The sequence below is a fragment of the Colossoma macropomum genome, unplaced genomic scaffold, assembly GCF_904425465.1.
Source record: "Colossoma macropomum unplaced genomic scaffold, Colossoma_macropomum, whole genome shotgun sequence".
In the NCBI taxonomy this organism is placed as follows: domain Eukaryota; kingdom Metazoa; phylum Chordata; class Actinopteri; order Characiformes; family Serrasalmidae; genus Colossoma; species Colossoma macropomum.
The window spans coordinates 141,722-160,000 of record NW_023495274.1 but is presented as its reverse complement, the minus strand read 5'-3'; the positions used below and the strand labels follow the sequence as shown (position 1 = coordinate 160,000).

The window sequence follows — 18,279 nt, the reverse complement described above, 5'->3', positions numbered from 1 at the left end:
CACACGAGGCACTCCTGCTTCTCCGCATGAGCAGCATGTCAGTAGCCTGGATCTGGCTACAAAACAGGTTTCAGGTCAAGCTTAGACAGTGATATCTTTCCCTCAAATCCCACTTCTAATCATTTAGATCAGTTATTCCCAAAGAAGACCACAATTCAGTTTGATCACTTGGTTTACACAGTTTATCCCAAATGCAGTCAATCAGCCAAGAAATGTTTAGATTGATATACTTTTATCTTCAAAAAAATGTACAAAAACACTGCGATGTTAATTGGTGGAATATAAGCCTCCATTAATTGTTATCTGTATTAGTCTCATAGCTCTGCTGCTATGATGCCAATTGGTAGAGCATAAGCTTCCATTCATTTAAGCTTAATTAATGTTGTAGCTCCGCTGCTACAATGCTAATTGGTGCCGTGTAAATTTCCTTTAATTGTTAGCTACATTAGCCTAGTAGCTCCATTGCTGCAATGTTAACTGGTGTTGTATAAGCTTCCATTAATTGTTAGCTATAAGGCTTGGGAACGTGATATCATAACACAGTGTTTTATGGGTGATGCACTGTTGTGGCAGTCTATGCTGACTCAGAATAGTCAGAAAACGCTAACTTTTCAACCTACTTTTCTTGATTTTGGCTGATTTGTAGCTTGTGGTCTCACTTAATACATTTGCAAGGATGACAAACATGTGGATCTGCATCATTATCACAGATCAGATCAAAATCAAAGAAAACAGATCAGAAAGGAAGGTGTAATCAGCTTTTTAGATGCAGGTTCGATTAGTCAGCACATACGAAACATCACGTTAACAGGCTTTAAAAGTCTGAAGACTTTTCCCTGGTTTGCCCTCCTATAGTCCCTACCTCCCTCATTCTTATACCCCTTCCTGCTGGAGATGTTGATCAGTAGCTGGTGAGTAAGCCAAACTTTGTGGTTGTGGTGTGGGGTGTGTTTGCGGTGTGTGTGTGTGTGTGTGTGAGTGAGAGAGAGAGAGAGAGAGAGAGAGCTCTCTGGTTGGCTCTCTCTTCTGGCCTCCACTGAACCAGTATCCAGGTAGCACACATGGTCTTGTAATGAAGAGCAATCAGGCTATCCAGCCACACGTGCAGGATTTATGGACCCTAATACATCTTCAGGCAGCTGCACCTGGAGTAGCTTTCAGGAGTCCAGGAGGGCTATTATTTCTAAATGGATTAATGGTTATTGTACAATTCATTATATAACTATGTAACTATATCCATATATACTTTATTAACAGAAGCCAACACCAGAACAACTGCATGCCCAGTGACAGTTAATGATATTTGTTAATGTTGTGTTTGCTAAATGTGAGGTCAGTAAGGAGATGCTGATTTCTAAGCTTAGACTACACTACCAACACTATTATGTAGATGTTTGAAATCAACTTTTTCAGTAATATAAATCTGTTTTGTTCCGAATTCAATCCAAAATTAAGCACAAGTTCAGGAGATCTTTCTGAGGAGATTAAATATAAGATAATCCGCTTGCATAATAAAGGAAAAGTCAGAAGAAAATAAATGAAAAAAACAGAAGTTTCCAAAACTGGGTTAAAAAAATGATTAAATGCTACAGAGAAAATGAGATTTTAAAGACCTTGTAGAGCACCAAAACTGTCACCATCAGACAAACAAAACTGTCACCATCTGATAAACAGTACATAAAGTTTTCATCTTTGAGAGAGAGGAGAAAATCAAGCCTCACTCTTTCTTCAGATCTGAAAACATCCACAGGTGTTTCTGTCCATCCTTCCACTGTGAGAAAACAACTCAGCGCTGTGGGTCTGAAAGGATGTGTAGCTGTTATGAAGCTGTTACTGAGAAAAGAAAATAGACAAACAAAGAAGCTACTGGTGTTCTCAGAACAATGAACTGACCACCCCACAGTCCGGACTCAACATCACTGAATGTGTTTGGAATTATTTGGATTAATTACAATTGATTGAATAGGTTGTTATTGTGTGTAACACCATGTATTAATATGACAAATGATTCTGAACTTTTAAACAGTAGTGTAAGTGTAGAGGGCTTTTTCTGTGCTCTGGTTTGGATGAGCTTAACTGGGCTTTAACCTGTACTTGTACTGAAGATGCACTGATGGTCAGGTGGATGGACAGATGGATGGACAGACAGTGCAGGTCAGGTCGCATGCTCTGTTTTTATGGTGTTAGATTCAGTGGAGCGTGTGGTATGGTGCCTTTCAGTGTTTGGCTGGATTCACTCTGTGGCTCTTATTCTGTCAGTGGAAATACTCCCAAAACCTCACCTGAACTTACCCAGATAAACTGACTGCAGTCTTCATAGAAACAAGGCAGAATTTATAGACAAATAGATGCATTAAGGATGAAAATCAAAATTCAATACTTTGGTGGTAAATACAGAAATACTTAAATACTAGTATTATTATTTTATTACGAGTATTGAAACGTTCTTTGTTCAGTATCAAATTTTAGTACCAAACATCCGTGAGCCAACAAGCACTTATTAAATATCTATCTCTAAAGGAGTCTGTCAAAGTAGTTTGATATGAAACATTCTGTTTTAGAGAAACTTAGTTCACACTTGTTGCCTGAAGCCTGAGACATTGTTTTACGATAGTTTGGAGGAGGTTTTGGTTTTAAAATCCATTCATGGTAAAGAGATGCATGTAGGAGCTTTCAGATTTATCACTATTTTATCATTATGAACATTACATTTAACGCTTGTGTGGTGTTCGGGTCTGTGGGATCCATTTTTACTGTTTATCAAAAGACAAAAATGACGTGATTTATTATTATTTCAACCCCAGATTCCTTGTCCTTTGCTCATTTTCTGTGAAGCACATATAAAATAACACATTTTCAGTGACTTCACTCTGTTCACCCCCTACACATTTATATTACACGTGTGGTGTTGGGGTGAACCTGCAGGGAATAAAAGTGTGGAGGTGCTGTGTCCTTCACTCTGTTCTCCTCCTACATGGTCTGCTGTTAATGTGTCTGTATCTGTGTGTGTAGATCTTGTATATGTGTGTGTGTGAGGGTGGACAACATGGACAGGCTGCTGACTGGCTACAGCTGCGAAAGGAGAACACTACACTGGCCACTTGTGATATTTTAAACATCTGGTATTTTTACATAAATTATGACTGTATTGATTACAGACCACCAGACCCACTGTGTAATAAAAACATGAACACCACACAAGGGTTACAAACTCGGAAGACATGTGAAGGTTCGCCGGTGGTTCTGGATAGTAATTAAATGGCTTGATTTTTGTTGTAGACATTATGCCTCCTAGGTCTTATCACCACCACTGTAAAGAAATCAGAGTTGGCGCGTTTCTCTACAATCAACTGTTTCACATCCAACCACTCTGAATGACTTTGTTTACATCCCAGTCATTGAATTCTACAGTAATTTTGAAAAATCAAAGGATTTTTTTTCTTTGTAACAAACGTACCCAAAATACATTGTTTAAGAATCTGTACTGAAGTCAAGGTATCTTTATTGGTGTTTACAATACACGTTTATACACCTTAGCACACCTTTATTGTTGCATAAAATACATATAATTACCTTATAGTAACATTCATAATTATCAATAATACTTATAATATTTACACAGTGTTTTGGAGTTTACATGTTTTGCTGATTTTCTAAGAGAAAATATGTTATCATGTCCTCTACACACTTCTGCACATTTTAATGCTCACTGTTTATTTGCTGGATTTAATATATTGGAGAAAAATATAATATAAAACGTGGCTTATTAAAAATTTATAGCACATTGAAGATGTGTTATGTCCAATATGTTAAACTCAGCAAATAAACAGAAATTGTGCACTGAAATGTCATTTAAGTGTTTTCCCTTTGGAGGATGTGCACTTATTTCCACTTAGAAAAGCAACAAAGCATGTCATTTGTCCAGGGGTTTTCAAACTTTTGCACATGACAGTAATAACCCTCACAGTAGGATCAGAGTCAGGTGTTCATAATTGAGTGCATGACTGAATGTATGTGTGCTCGTATGTCTTTGTCTGGACTAGGGCTGATCTTAGGGCCTGTGCTTGGATCAGAGGTGTAATGTTTGATTATTTTTATGTCTCCTCCTCCTGAGCCCCAGCAGGCAGCGTGTTCATATTCACACACATTTCTCCACATCCAGTCTGCTTTGAACTCGGCCGTGTTCAGTTAAACTGCAGCCAAAGTTCAAAGCTGTGGATATCTCCCAGCAGGCAGCGTGTATGTGTGTGTGTAGGGGGGAATTGGAGTGCAGCTTTAGCTGCAATATAGGAGCAATGAAGCACACAGTTGTACTTTAACTGTTTAAGTGCTACATTCAGGGCCTTCTAAAGGCTTTTGGGGGCCTTAAGAAGGTTTTTTTGGAGGCACCCCATGTTTTTATCTGATGTACTGTTACTATAAATCAATTTACTATAAATTATGTACTAACTAATAACAGTGACTACCACAAGCTGTCTGTAATATATGCATTTATAACTAGCTAATATGTGTATATAAATATAAAAAATATGTCTTGCCATATCTCGGAGGCTTGTTTCGGGTACTAGTAAGTTACAGTTAACACAGATCACCTTCTCAGAATTCTCAATCCGATGGGTCTGTTGCACGACATAATATTTCTTGCTTATCAAGCTAACCTTAAGCTTAGCTTGATCTAGCTCTAGAGACAGTGACACCAGTATTGTTTTTTTTACCATTACCATTCATTACCATTGTTTCACATGATTGGAAGTTCATCATAAATTATACACTTCCATGTGCATGCACTCTAGGATTCATCACAGTCTGAATATCTAAACCTGGATTAATCAGAATCTGAGTATCTAAACATGGAATAATCATAGCCTGAGTTTCTAAACCTGGATTAACAGAGAAAGTTGTTACCCGTTGTTGTAAAACAAGGTAACTTCATCTGTTTTTGTGAAGTTGAAACTTCATCAGAAAGCCTAAGTTGAACCTGCTTCGTTAGACAGATCCCAGATCCTCTACTTCTTGCTGTCCATCTACAAGCCAAAATAAATGGCGTAATGTTAACACTACAAAAAAAACAACTAAACATGCCTTTATCTTTAAGCTTTTTAAAACCGTAATTCTTCTTTTTTTCTTCTGAGTCTTTCGGCTCCAGATGTGTACTTTTTTTTTTTGAGGCGAGTTTCTCCTCACTCAAGCATATTAAAAAACACAATGGTACAGTAATAACCCAGAAGACAGCTGCTTACGTCGTTTATTAGGTATGTTAGGTAGGAGTTAGTGTTACTTACATTAACCCCTTAAAATCCCAAGCTTATTACATATTAAGACTTATTATTCAGTAACTACAGGGACTTTAGTGCAAACTGGCAGAGATTCTTAGGCTATAGAAGTGTGTAATAAAACTTGCCAGTGGGCCCTGGCCCTGGCCATTTAAGGGGTTAAAGCAATAGTTTGCCCAAAAAATCAAACTTTCACTGCCCTTCCATCCCCCTTGTAGTTGAAGTATGTAGTTGATCAGCCAATATGTGTTTGGTGCCTGAAGTTTGATTCTTCAGATTCTTTACACTGGAGCTACGAGGTTACAAATAATGGAAATTATCACACACTTGCCTCAAACCATGTTAAGTTGTTAAGTAATCTCAAATAGATTTGCTAATGTGGTTTCTGACACTGTATAACACTGTTATCTACAAACATGCATGCCAAAATATAGCATGGCGAAAACAGTAACAGCCACCTTAAAGCCAAACTTTTGTCTGTATTGTATACAAAACAATATGATGATGAAGGAAATGGTTCACAATGATAAACTGGAGCTTGCTATTTAGCCCACTATATTTATATTTATATAAATAAAACACCAATTTGGCAACTTACCTCATGTAAGAGTCACTAATAAAGTCGATTGATGCAAACATGATATAATTCAGTGTTATTTGAACCAAACAAGCTTCTCAACTGAAATACACAAAGATGTCTGCGTCAAAATGAATCAGTGAAAAGATGCTGTCAAACACTAGAAAATTGATTTTTAACTACAACTAGAACAGCAACCCCATGTTAGGCTGTGCCTTGCCCTACATTTGTCTCTGTGTTACATCAGAGTGTAAGATATGTTTCTAAGACGCTGCATGTGGGTCTTTAAAATATGATATGCTTCTGGAAATGAATGACATTGAAATAGTCTTTTTTTGTGTTTTAAGCTTAAAATGAAGTTGCCATGGATTTTTGTGTGTGTACAGGCACATCTGGTAGCAGCGTTTGAGAAGAGTTTGGCGAACATGACCTGCCGCCTACAGAGTCTAACCATGACAGCAGAGCAAAAGGTAACACACACACGCATACACGAATATATTACATTATAACTGTTAGCTTGATTGTATTACAGTTGTCGTTGACTATAGTCTATATATATATAGATTTTCCCAGTTAAGAAGGTGACCTTGCTTTTTTATACTTATTTCAATGCACTGTTTTTTCAGTTTAAATCTGTTTCAAAACAAAATACTAAGTTTTCCTCATTCACTAAACCTCTGTTGTCAAGATTAGTGAGTTGTGGGGGGTCCTAATCCTTCCTGGAGTTGGAAACTGGAGAGGGGCTTCTTTGTGAAAGAGGTCCAGACTTTTAATTAAAAGGGATTCAGACTCTTTGTGATATTAGGACAAAAGCTGGTGTTTTTAATAAAGTGGTCAGTGAGTGGAAGTCCAGGGTAGGTGTTTCTAATAAAGTAGCCAGTGAGTGGAAGTCCAGGGTAGGTGTTTCTAATAAAGTGGCCAGTGAGTGGAAGTCCAGAATAGGTGTTTCTAATAAAGTAGCCAGTGAGTGGAAGTCCAGGGTAGGTGTTTCTAATAAAGTGGCCAGTGAGCGGAAGTCCAGAATAGATGTTTCTAATAAAGTAGCCAGTGAGTGGAAGTCCAGGGTAGGTGTTTCTAATAAAGTGGCCAGTGAGTGGAAGTCCAGAATAGGTGTTTCTAATAAAGTAGCCAGTGAGTGGAAGTCCAGGGTAGGTGTTTCTAATAAAGTGGCCAGTGAGCGGAAGTCCAGAATAGATGTTTCTAATAAAGTAGCCAGTGAGTGGAAGTCCAGGGTAGGTGTTTCTAATAAAGTAGCCAGTGAGTGGAAGTCCAGGGTAGGTGTTTCTAATAAAGTGGCCAGTGAGTGGAAGTCCAGAATAGGTGTTTCTAATAAAGTAGCCAGTGAGTGGAAGTCCAGGGTAGGTGTTTCTAATAAAGTAGCCAGTGAGTGGAAGTCCAGGGTAGGTGTTTCTAATAAAGTGGCCAGTGAGTGGAAGTCCAGAATAGGTGTTTCTAATAAAGTAGCCAGTGAGTGGAAGTCCAGAATAGGTGTTTCTAATAAAGTAGCCAGTGAGTGGAAGTCCAGGGTAGGTGTTTCTAATAAAGTGGCCAGTGAGCGGAAGTCCAGAATAGGTGTTTCTAATAAAGTAGCCAGTGAGTGGAAGTCCAGGGTAGGTGTTTCTAATAAAGTGGCCAGTGAGTGGAAGTCCAGGGTAGGTGTTTCTAATAAAGTAGCCAGTGAGTGGAAGTCCAGGGTAGGTGTTTCTAATAAAGTGGCCAGTGAGTGGAAGTCCAGGGTAGGTGTTTCTAATAAAGTAGCCAGTGAGTGGAAGTCCAGAATAGGTGTTTCTAATAAAGTAGCCAGTGAGTGGAGGTCCAGGGTAGGTGTTTCTAATAAAGTGGCCAGTGAGTGGAAGCACAGGGTAGGCTAAAGTTGTGTGTGTGTGTGTGTGTAATGTGTGTGTTGTAGGAGTCAGAGTTGGTGGAGCTCAGAGAGACTATAGAATCCCTAAAAACTCAGAACACTGATGCTCAAACTGCCATTCAGGTTGCTCTCAATGGACCAGACCACGTGCACAGAGGTACGCCCACCCACAAACACATGCAAATGCCAAAACATTATGATCCACAGTGGACCTACATTCTGTAACTTGCGTCAGTCATCCAGTCGCGCATAAAGCAGTGATTATATCAGCAATAGTTACACAGTAACTACACAGGGCTTCCCAAAAGCATCTTAGCACAAAGATGATTCTTAAATGGTTGAGCTTTCTGTACCAGTTAAGAGGATCTTAACACTTAGATGCTATTTGGGAATTTGTGCTCAGTGAAGTAGATACAAAATAAAAGTTCTTTTCTTTTGAATGTGTTCACAGTTATTAAGGGTATGGAATATTTTGTGACTTGCTTTGCTCTCATTTTTATACAACTAAGGATTCTGGTCATTATTCTATTTTTAGAACACTGACCATGAGAATAATTTGAGAATACATATGCGTGTGTATGTGTTGTGTTTGTGCATTAGATCTGAGGATCCGTCGGCAGCACTCCTCTGACAGCATGTCCAGCATTAACAGTGCGGCCAGTCACTCCAGCATGGGCAGCAGTAAGGATGCTGAGGACAAGAAAAAGAAGAAGAAGAGCTGGGTGAGTCTATCACACACACACATGCACACGCACACACATACACCAGAAGAGGTCACTTTTAGTGTATTTTATTATTATTCTACTTCTCAGCATGATCACAAATTTATTCAAGTGGTTACATGGTTAGTTAAATGGCTAAGATGTAAACAAAGTCATTCAGAGTGGTTTGATGTGAAATGCTCCATTATAGAGAAACTTACTGAGTCAGAATTGTTCACAGTGGAAGTGATAGAAACCAGATGTCTGAAGAGTTTAATGCCTCTAAAAGCTCTCTCACAGAAAGTTATTAACCGGAATGGTTATGGATACACTGCGTGATGTCTGAGAGTTTGTTTTACAATAATTTTTGAGAAGGGTTTCGTCTAAAATGTATTTTTAAAATTCATAGTGAGAGGTGCATGCGCGATGTTGTTTGGAAAAATGCCCAAAGAAAACCACTATTTTACAAAAGTCAGCATTACATATAAAAACTCAGATCACACATGTAGGTTCACTAGTGCTTTTGGATGGTAAATAAAATATATAGTTATTTTATCTTTATCTATTTTATTATGTGCTGTAGACTTCACAACCCCCGGTTCCTATCAGCACCATAAACCATTTCACATCAGCACACTCAACAATTAAATTGTGCAGAAAGAAAGCTTTTACCATTGTTATGCTACATATTCAGTTTGCATCTCACACCAAGGAAATTTATATACATAATTATTGTAATCTACTCACTTAAATGCATAATTAAGTCCACTTATGTAATGAATTACATTTACATTGAGACATGTGTATTGAAGATTTCTCATATGCTGAGCACTGTCTAGCTGCAGAAATTATATATTAGCTGCACATTTATATATTTATCGGGCCGGCTTAGAAATTTTAAATACCGGAGTATTTGTTCATTACACTGGTATTCGTTTTTATATTATCTTTTTTTTTAACAGTTAAAGACAATAATTTAATATATTGATTTTTATGTGTTTTTAATATATTGATTTTATATTCAGTTCAGATTTCAGTTCATTTGTGTGACCAGTGTATCACCAATATATGCAATTGATACATCACCACCCCCTACTGGATATGTTTTGAACTGCAGAAGCAAACGTTGTTAATTAAAAAACAGAAATATTGTGGTCTTAAGGGTGAATAAGGAGTATTCAAAGTCTGTATAATGTATATTTATATACATTTATATTTTTCTAAGAAACAAATGCCAGACATTTAAGCATAAGAATTTAGATCTGCATGTCTAAGATTATGGGAAACACATTCAATCAGTGCTAAATCTTGCATCTCTCACTGGAAGGCACAGCCTGCTTTTACAGATAGCTTCTGATCTCACACGCTTTTCGGCTGTTTGGCCTTCTCGCTGTTGCGCCCTCTCTCTCTCTCTCTCTCTCTCTGTCTCTCTCTCTCTCTGTCACTACCCCTACCAGGGAAAGGACAGAGGACACAAGGTGAATATGATAAGCCCCTCTGAACCTGCCCTGCATGTACAGATTAAGTAGAGGACATACATATGTGGACTGCATGTTTACAGTGAGATTTCCTCCAGATCTCGTGTTTGCCCTCAGATTTGCCCTTTTCTGTCCCAGAAAAGTCCAAAATACCCCATGATCCTCCCCCTATTCCTCTGTATGACAATTTGTGTGGACATGTGGTTCTCATATCTGTGGTGACTCATTTATCAAGAGTGTAACTATTAATTTATTATTGAGAGGGACCAAAAATGGGTAAAATTAGTGCTAGCATACATGCCAAAAGCATTAGCATTAGTATTAATATTACTTTTCTTTGTTTTTATAAGACTTATGATGTGTCTCGTTGAGCGCTGCTTTTTTGACACCCCCTCCATATATTGCATCATTTATCATAGAAGTGCTGGTCACAGTTACAGACTGTAGTCCATCTGTTTCTCTGCATACTTTGTTAGCCCCCATTGACCTTGTTCTTCAATAATCTGGACCCCCACAGGACCACCACAGAGCAGGTATTGTTTGGGTGGTGGATCATTCCCAGCACTGTGTGGCACTGCAGTGGTGGCGGCATGTCCGTGTCTGTTGCTGCACATTATGTCTTAATCATCCTCTAGTCATTGATCAGTGGTCACAGGACACTGTTGGTTGGATATTTTTGGTTGGTGGACTATTCTCAGTCCAGCAGTGACACTGAGGTGTTTAAAAGCTGCACCGCTGTGTCTGATCCACTTTTATCAATGCAACACACACTAACACACCACCACCACGTCAGTGTCAATTCAGTGCTGAGAATGATCCACTACCCAAACAATACCTGCTCTGTGGTGGTCCTGTGGGGGTCCTGATCAATGGAAAACAGAGTAAAAGTAGGCTAACAAAGTATGCAGAAAAACAGATGGACTAAAGTCTGTAAAACTACAAAGTCCACCTATATGGTAAGTGTAGCTGATTAAATGGACAGTAAGTGTAGATACAAGTAGATAAATGGCAATACCATTCTTATTCTACGTACATTATGCATATAACATTCTATGTTTAGCTGATATATTAGCTAACTGACAATAGCAGCAGGAGCGTCTTCAAATGAGCTAATATCTGAGTAGGCTGTGAATAAACCACAAGATAAGTATTTTTGCAGAAAGACTTGGAGATCAGCTTATCTAACCTCAAAGTATCTTCCCAAGAACATCAGTGCGCCCATTTCACCACCCTTCTCAGGCCGATGTGAGTTCTAGTTACGTTCTGTAATGGCGCTTTTACTAGACATCACTGTCATTAAATGGGCTACCTGTTGCCACTGATGGTATCGATCCAGAAGAAATATATCATGATTCAGTGCCATTGGCAGTGTGGTTTATGTGTCCTGAGATCCTGTGTTTTTATGCTGCAGTCAAGTAGAGCAGGCAGGTAGCCTACCTAGCCTACAAAATTAATCAGTTGAAATTATATTGTTTGACGTGATCACGAAACAAGAAGTTGAGTTGCCAGAGACTCTATGAAATACAACTGAAATTTAGATTCAGGCAACGTTCGAGGAAAGTTTCACCATGTAAAGCCAGCCTTAGATTATGCAAGTAAATCGTTGAGTCCACTAACCAGGCGGTGCTGTAGTTTGCTCTCTGTATTATTTGTCCTATGATTTAATAAGAGCTGTTTGTCCTTGGCTTTGGTGTTAAGTGAAGAGCAGGTTAGGTAAACAGGCGGTGATTTGGAAAGAGGGATTGGGTGATTATGTTTCTCCACTTATCTCCCTCAGGGTGACTCCAGACTGGGGCTGATGAGACTCAAGCTCATGAATGCAAATCACATCTTTATTATTTATGCACACATTAATTATTCATCTGCTTAATTTAGGCGTCTGTGGACTCACAATCAGGAAACACTCGCACTGAGAGAGAGACAGAAGGAGAAATGAGAGAGAAAAAGAAGAGGACAAAGGAAAGAGAGAGAGAGAGAGAGAGGAGAGAGAGAGAGAGAGAGAGAGAGAGAGAGAGAGAGAGATATGGTCCAGAAGGGGATGCTGTGGTCAGCAATAACAGTGAGAGTCTTGTGTAAGCGTTTTATCTTTAAGTTCCTGATTCTTTCCCTGCTTAGGTCAGCGTGTCCATACATTCGGTGTCCTCCATTCCCCCCGACCCCTTATGCTGCCCCTGTTACTGCCCCCTGTGTGTTTATGCAGAAACTCTGGCATGATAGCATCTGATGCCTCTGTATGTATTGATTGTAAAGCTCTAATATGGAACTTATCAGCGAACACAGCCGGTCTTGAATTCATCATGGTTATGATGTCACAACCATGAACACATTTATTTATGTCCACCTATTCAGCCTACTGCAGTTTAGCTCTGCCAACTGTGCTTTTTTAGCCCAGTTTAGCCCCGCTTATTCGTCTGCATCAGTTTACCTCAGTTTTGATTGGAAAATGGTTGTGTAAAAATTATTCTTGACTGTTTTTGGTACATAAAACCACAAAATATAATAATAATAATAATAATAATAATAATAATAATAAATATGAAAATAAGTTGTAGATTATCTGTTCCCCTCTGAGTGACCCGAGAATGCACTAGAGTTGGAGATGTGAGGAAGAGTGCGTCTGTGTGTGTGTAACTAAATCAGTGTGTGTTGTGTCTCCTTAGTTGCGGAGCTCCTTTAAGCAGGCATTTGGAAAGAAGAAAAGCTCGAAGCTGCAGGCGGCCCATGATGAGCTGGAGGAAGTGACCGACTCACTGCCTGCATCCCCTAAACTACAGCACAGCGACATACAACAGGGAAGCACACAAACTTTACACACTTCACCATCAACTACAGAGTAAGTATACACACACACACACACACACACAAATACACATGCACAAACACTGAGTTTATCAGCTACCTTATACCTACCCTCCATGGCCACTTTATCAGAAACTCCTCTCTTGTAGCTCCACATTACTCATGTACAGTTCGAGACTGTAGCTTATCTGTTGATGAGATCTGTTTGTGTTGGTCATCCTCTAGGCCTTCCTCAATGGTTAGTTTCTGACCACAGAGCTCCTCTTGGCTGGAAATTTTTGGGTGTGGTCCACTCTCAACCTAGCAGTGATACTGATGTGTGTAAAAAAACCCTAGAAACACTGCTGTGTCTGATACTCTCATACCAGCACCACACACACTACCATGACCACTACCATATCAGTGTCACTGCTGAGCTGATTCATGATCCACCATCCAGACAGTATCTGGTCAACAGCAGTCCTGTGGTCAGAAACTGACCAATGATGATTGGGGTTGAGAGGGACTGATAAATTGTGCAGCAACAGATGAGCTACAGTTTGTAATTGTACACTTATTTAGTGGACATACATGGTTAGCTCATAAAGCTCAGAAAGTGGCCACTGGGGTTTCACACTCAAACACACACACATGCACAGCCTCAACATCATCCATGTCTTCACACATTAAGCCAACCCACTACACCAGTCCTCTCTATATAATGTCTAACTACTTCTACATGTCATTGTGTTTGTGTTGTGAGACTGTTTCAAGCTTCTCTTGTATCTTCTCTCTCTATCTTTCAATGTTCTTTTAATTATGTCTTTTGCTGCTTCTTTCTTTTTTCTTAACTATGCAACCCTTAAATCTATTCATGTGTGTATTTGTGTAGAAAATGTGTGTGTGATAGCAAGTCTTCCCCCATTTGGACCCCAAAGAAAAGGCAAAACGGCCATGTGGTCTACAAGCACAGATCTCGGTAAAGGGAAGAGTGGTGCATGCCGGCTTGACTTTTCCACTCAAGACTTAAAATGATGCCTTGGCGAAATATAAAATGTACCCTGTTTTCTTCTTGCTCCAAACGTAGCACAGACATGTTTGGTATCTTAAGTTTGCTTTTTTAGTTTTAGCACTGGAGCTACAAGGCTAATGTAGCTAACAAGAAACGTCAACCCCACCATTTAGCATGGTGCTAACTGCATGCCTAAATCAACACACACTTGAGTTGTTAAGTGAAATAGATTATCTTATGTGGTTTCTTTTGTCCACTCACAGGTCATCATTTTTGTGCATTAGTGCATTAGTTAGTTCTCAGTTAAATTCAGTTAAACTGAATTTAGTGTGATAACAGCACTCAAAAGAGGAGATTTTTGATAACTGTGTTAACAATGTGAGAGCAGAAATAAAGTTCCTTGCTATATCAGGAGTAGGTTTGTGTGTGTTTGTCTGTGTATGTGTTGTGCATTTTTGCTTGGCCTGAATTTGAGAGCTTCTTAGATTCACCTAATTTGTAGATCCATGCTCCACCCAGATGTATTCTTTTATAGTTACTGTTGTAAGGTTGGACAAGCTCTACAAAACACTGGTAAAAACCCATTCAACCTAATGAGAAATGCACAACACTGTTTACATCACAATACCTACATTTAGAGTGAGATATTCATTCAACCTAATGAGAAACTGTAGCTCGCAACTCAGTTTATATCACAATACCTACATTTAGAGTGAGATATTCATTCAACCTAATGAGAAACTGTAGCTCACAACTCAGTTTATATCACAATACCTACATTTAGAGTGAGTTATTCATTCAACCTAATGAGAAACTGTAGCTCACAACTCAGTTTATATCACAATACCTACTTTTAGAGTGAGATATTCATTCAACCTAATGAGAAACTGTAGCTCACAACTCAGTTTATATCACAGTACCTACATTTAGAGTGAGATATTCATTCAACCTAATGAGAAACTGTAGCTCACAACTCAGTTTATATCACAATACCTACATTTAGAGTGAGATATTCATTCAACCTAATTAGAAACTGTAGCATCCGACTTGGTTTATATCACAGTATCTATAGCACTATACAAAAATCAGAGACCTCCCTTTTGATTATTTAATTTCCAGTCAGAACGACCTTTAAGTAGAAGTTAAAACACCAAGTATATCAAATCTATCAGTATTTCATTTTTCTTTTACTTTTCTGCACTCTACTGCCACTTTAACACTTCCATATTTCTAATCTTAAAACCAGTTACAGCTGTGTCCTCCCAACAAAAGCTTTGCAAATGAGTCACTGACACTATGTTGTCCTTTAAAGAGACACTTACATTCACACAAGCAACTACCCAAACACAACTTAGCTGCTTCGCACATTTCTTTCTCATGTACCTCTAAACCAACACTGACTGTGCTTGTGTGTGTAAGTGTTTATAAAGTGTTTATTTCGAGTTTAATTCTTGCACCCTAAAGGACTGTGTTGTGCATTGCACCCACCAGCCAGGCATTTTAATATAAGAGTCTGTTGTTAATCAGTGTCTGTCCGGTGTGTTTGCGTTTAGACTGTGTGAGTGTACAGAAGCAGAGGCGGAAATCATTCTGCAGTTGAAGAATGAGCTGAGGGAGAAGGAGCTGAAGCTCACTGATATCAGACTGGAGGCCCTAAGCTCCGCCCACCACCTGGACCAGATACGAGAGGCCATGAACCGCATGCAGGTAAAACACACAAACACACACACACATGCAGACAGGTATATAGTATTTATGAGGGCAGCTAGTATAAACCTTGCTTTATAGGGACATGCCTAGCTCTACCAACATGAAACCAGTGTGAACATTTTAATTTACCCAAATAAGATACATAGAATTTAAGAGACTTAGAAGTTAACTTTCTAGAGACATTTCGTGCCTGCTTCTTTAGTTTTGCAGTGGAGCTAACAAGCAATAGAAGTTCATACCCCACCAATTAGCATCATACTAACTGCAAGCCTAAATTATGGATGAGCACAACAGATAGGAAATGTCGCAGAACAGCAGAGATAAACATCAACCTTAAGTTAATTTTGCACTCTATTGTTATTGATTTGATGAAAAAAATAATTTCAGTGGTATTTAGTGAATTTATCACATTTGGTGTCAGCTGACTAACTCTTTATGAGCAGCTTTCTAGCTAAATGGTATGAGGTGAAATAAGTTATGATGTAATTAGGCTAGTAACATTAGGTCACAGACACTTGCATCACACACTTGCCTTAAATGGTTTTGAGTTGTCAAGTAATCCCATATAGATTTGCTTATGTGGTTTAACATGGTATGACACACTGTTATCAATTAACATAGACAGTAGTATAGACAAAAATCACAATTTCAAGATAGCTGCTGCTTCTGTATTCAGCTATGTGACACACTTTTGTCTATGGTGAACTGTCACTTTAATGGTTACTCTGTCTCTGTAAACAGAATGAGATAGAGTTACTGAAGGCAGAGAATGACCGGCTGAAGTCCAGTGGAAACACCACCCCTGCTGCCACACCTGCTAAAACAGCACGCCCTCCGTCCGAAACCTCCAGCACCTCTTCCTCTTCCTCACGCCAGTCTTTGGGGCTCTCGCTCAACAACCTCAACATCACCGATACCATTATGTCAGGTGAAATGCAGTGCTGGATGGTCAGCACAGGGTATTATAAATCTAAATATAATTCTTGTTCATAGGCACAGTAGTTGGAATGAGCAACTGGGATCAAACCCGGGTTTATGTAAGCTTTTAGTACTTAGTACTTAAGATTTAGTACTGAGTAATATGAGAGCTCAGTAGTTCGTAGTCAACCAATACTATGTGAGTATTCACTCAGTATCACATATAAGCTCAGTATTTAGCCCTCACTCAATACTTTCTGAGCATTGATTGAGGGCTCGTATGAATACTACATAGGTATTAATTTGTATTTGCTACAAAATAGGGGAGAGTGGGGCATTAAAATTTTTGCTTAAGAATTTTAGAAATATTTCATCAAAATTTATTTTTTATACAAGCAACCTACATGCATACCTAGCTGCCTTTTATTCATTAATTCAGTGGCAGGAGGCAGTGTTACAAATGAACCCTAAGTTGTAAAAGTTTGATGTAAACACAAATAATTTCATGCAATTCTATGATGTTTGAGAGATTTTAAATAGATAAAACCATATATAAATATATACAAAAACATATTCATCAAGACAACTATGATTAGTGAGAAGAGGTTGTGTCAAATAAGGCAAATTTAGTTTCATCCACAAAAGTAGAACAGCAAAAATCAGCACAATATAATTAAAATCTGTTTTATTTACATGACATCTAAAGTAGTTTTTTGATGGCTCTGTGAACAAAAAAAATAAAGAACTGTTGTGAATTTATTTGAGGAGCTATGGACTCTCAATGTTTAATTTAGGAGGCTTAGTTGTATAAGTGTGTTAAACTAACCCTGCCATGTGGAGGCTGTACTTTAACGTGACTAGCTGTGTTTATGTGCTTCAATTAGCTTCAAAATGATGCTATATTACAAGCACCAAGAGGCGATTCACATAATATCAGTATGAATTCTGTGATTTATACACACTACTCTGTAATCAAAAGAAAAAACTAAAAGTTACTTTTAGTAGGTGAGTACTTTTAGTTACTTCCAGTTAAATTTCTAGAAATATCTAATTGTTGTAAAAATTCACAGATGGCATTGCTATGGAAATATGAGAACATGAGCAAAAGCAAAAAGCCTCTGCTGTTTAATCACATAAAAGATCCATGTTACATGTTACCCCACATTAGTTTATGCCCTGCTACTACTACTGATACTAAATAAGACCTCAGTGCTCACTACATACTCAGTGCATGCTGAACAACTCAGATATATGCTAACTTTAACAAGTAGATTTGTTAAAAGACCTGTAGCAACTTTGTGGATGACTCGAGTGTGTGTGGAAGGGCTGCAGTGGGGAGAGAGTGTGTGAATAAGGGCAGAATGAGTTCAGTGGAGAGTGAAATGGTGAAATGAGGGAATTTGAATGCAGCAATCGTCTCGGGCATGTCTGTGCCCCAGCTAATTAAAAGTACTGAGCGCGGTGCTCTCTCTCAGGACTTTTGGGGGGCCGCTTAATTGATGGAGGGGCGAGCAGGAGAGCGAGAGATTGACGGAGTGGAGGAGGATGAGTGGAGGCTGTTATCACTCCTTCGCAGAGCTCAGTGCTAGCAAAGCGGCCGAATACAAAACAGCCATCCTCCAGCTTAGCGTGTTAAACCAGCGTGCATACAATAACAGCCTTCTAACAGCTCTTATTCCAGCCCTGCTGGAGATCAGCTCGCATATACGCACACAAGGCCTAGTAGTCTACACAGTACCTACACTCTCAGAAATAAAGATAGGAAAGTGTCACTGGGGCAGTACTCCTCTTGTCCCTGGGGTGGAACCCTGAAGGGTACATCTTAGTACCTTTAGTCAGGGAACATAATTGTACCATAATCCATTGGAATTATATTTTCTATGTTGTATTGACTTCACACACTCCGTCTCATCTGCAAGCTTTTTGTTTTATTGTTCTGTTTTATAACATTAGGTTATGGAAAGGTAC

The 18,279-nt window shown here is 38.8% G+C and overlaps 1 protein-coding gene across 8 annotated transcripts in view; it reads left to right on the top strand.

Annotated features, from left to right (window-relative positions):
- The window catches only part of nav3 (neuron navigator 3), a 218,438-nt gene that overhangs the window by 182,791 nt on the left and 17,368 nt on the right, over positions 1 to 18,279 (top strand). For 7 of the 8 annotated variants that reach the window (XM_036561812.1, XM_036561809.1, XM_036561810.1 and 4 more), the window contains 7 exons: positions 6,237 to 6,320; positions 7,760 to 7,871; positions 8,315 to 8,436; positions 12,554 to 12,726; positions 13,564 to 13,650; positions 15,237 to 15,390; positions 16,135 to 16,321. In XM_036561812.1, the coding sequence (XP_036417705.1) occupies positions 6,237 to 6,320; positions 7,760 to 7,871; positions 8,315 to 8,436; positions 12,554 to 12,726; positions 13,564 to 13,650; positions 15,237 to 15,390; positions 16,135 to 16,321 (919 nt within the window). The remainder of the gene's footprint in view (positions 1 to 6,236; positions 6,321 to 7,759; positions 7,872 to 8,314; positions 8,437 to 12,553; positions 12,727 to 13,563; positions 13,651 to 15,236; positions 15,391 to 16,134; positions 16,322 to 18,279) is intronic. The other variant, XM_036561811.1, reaches the window with a different exon arrangement.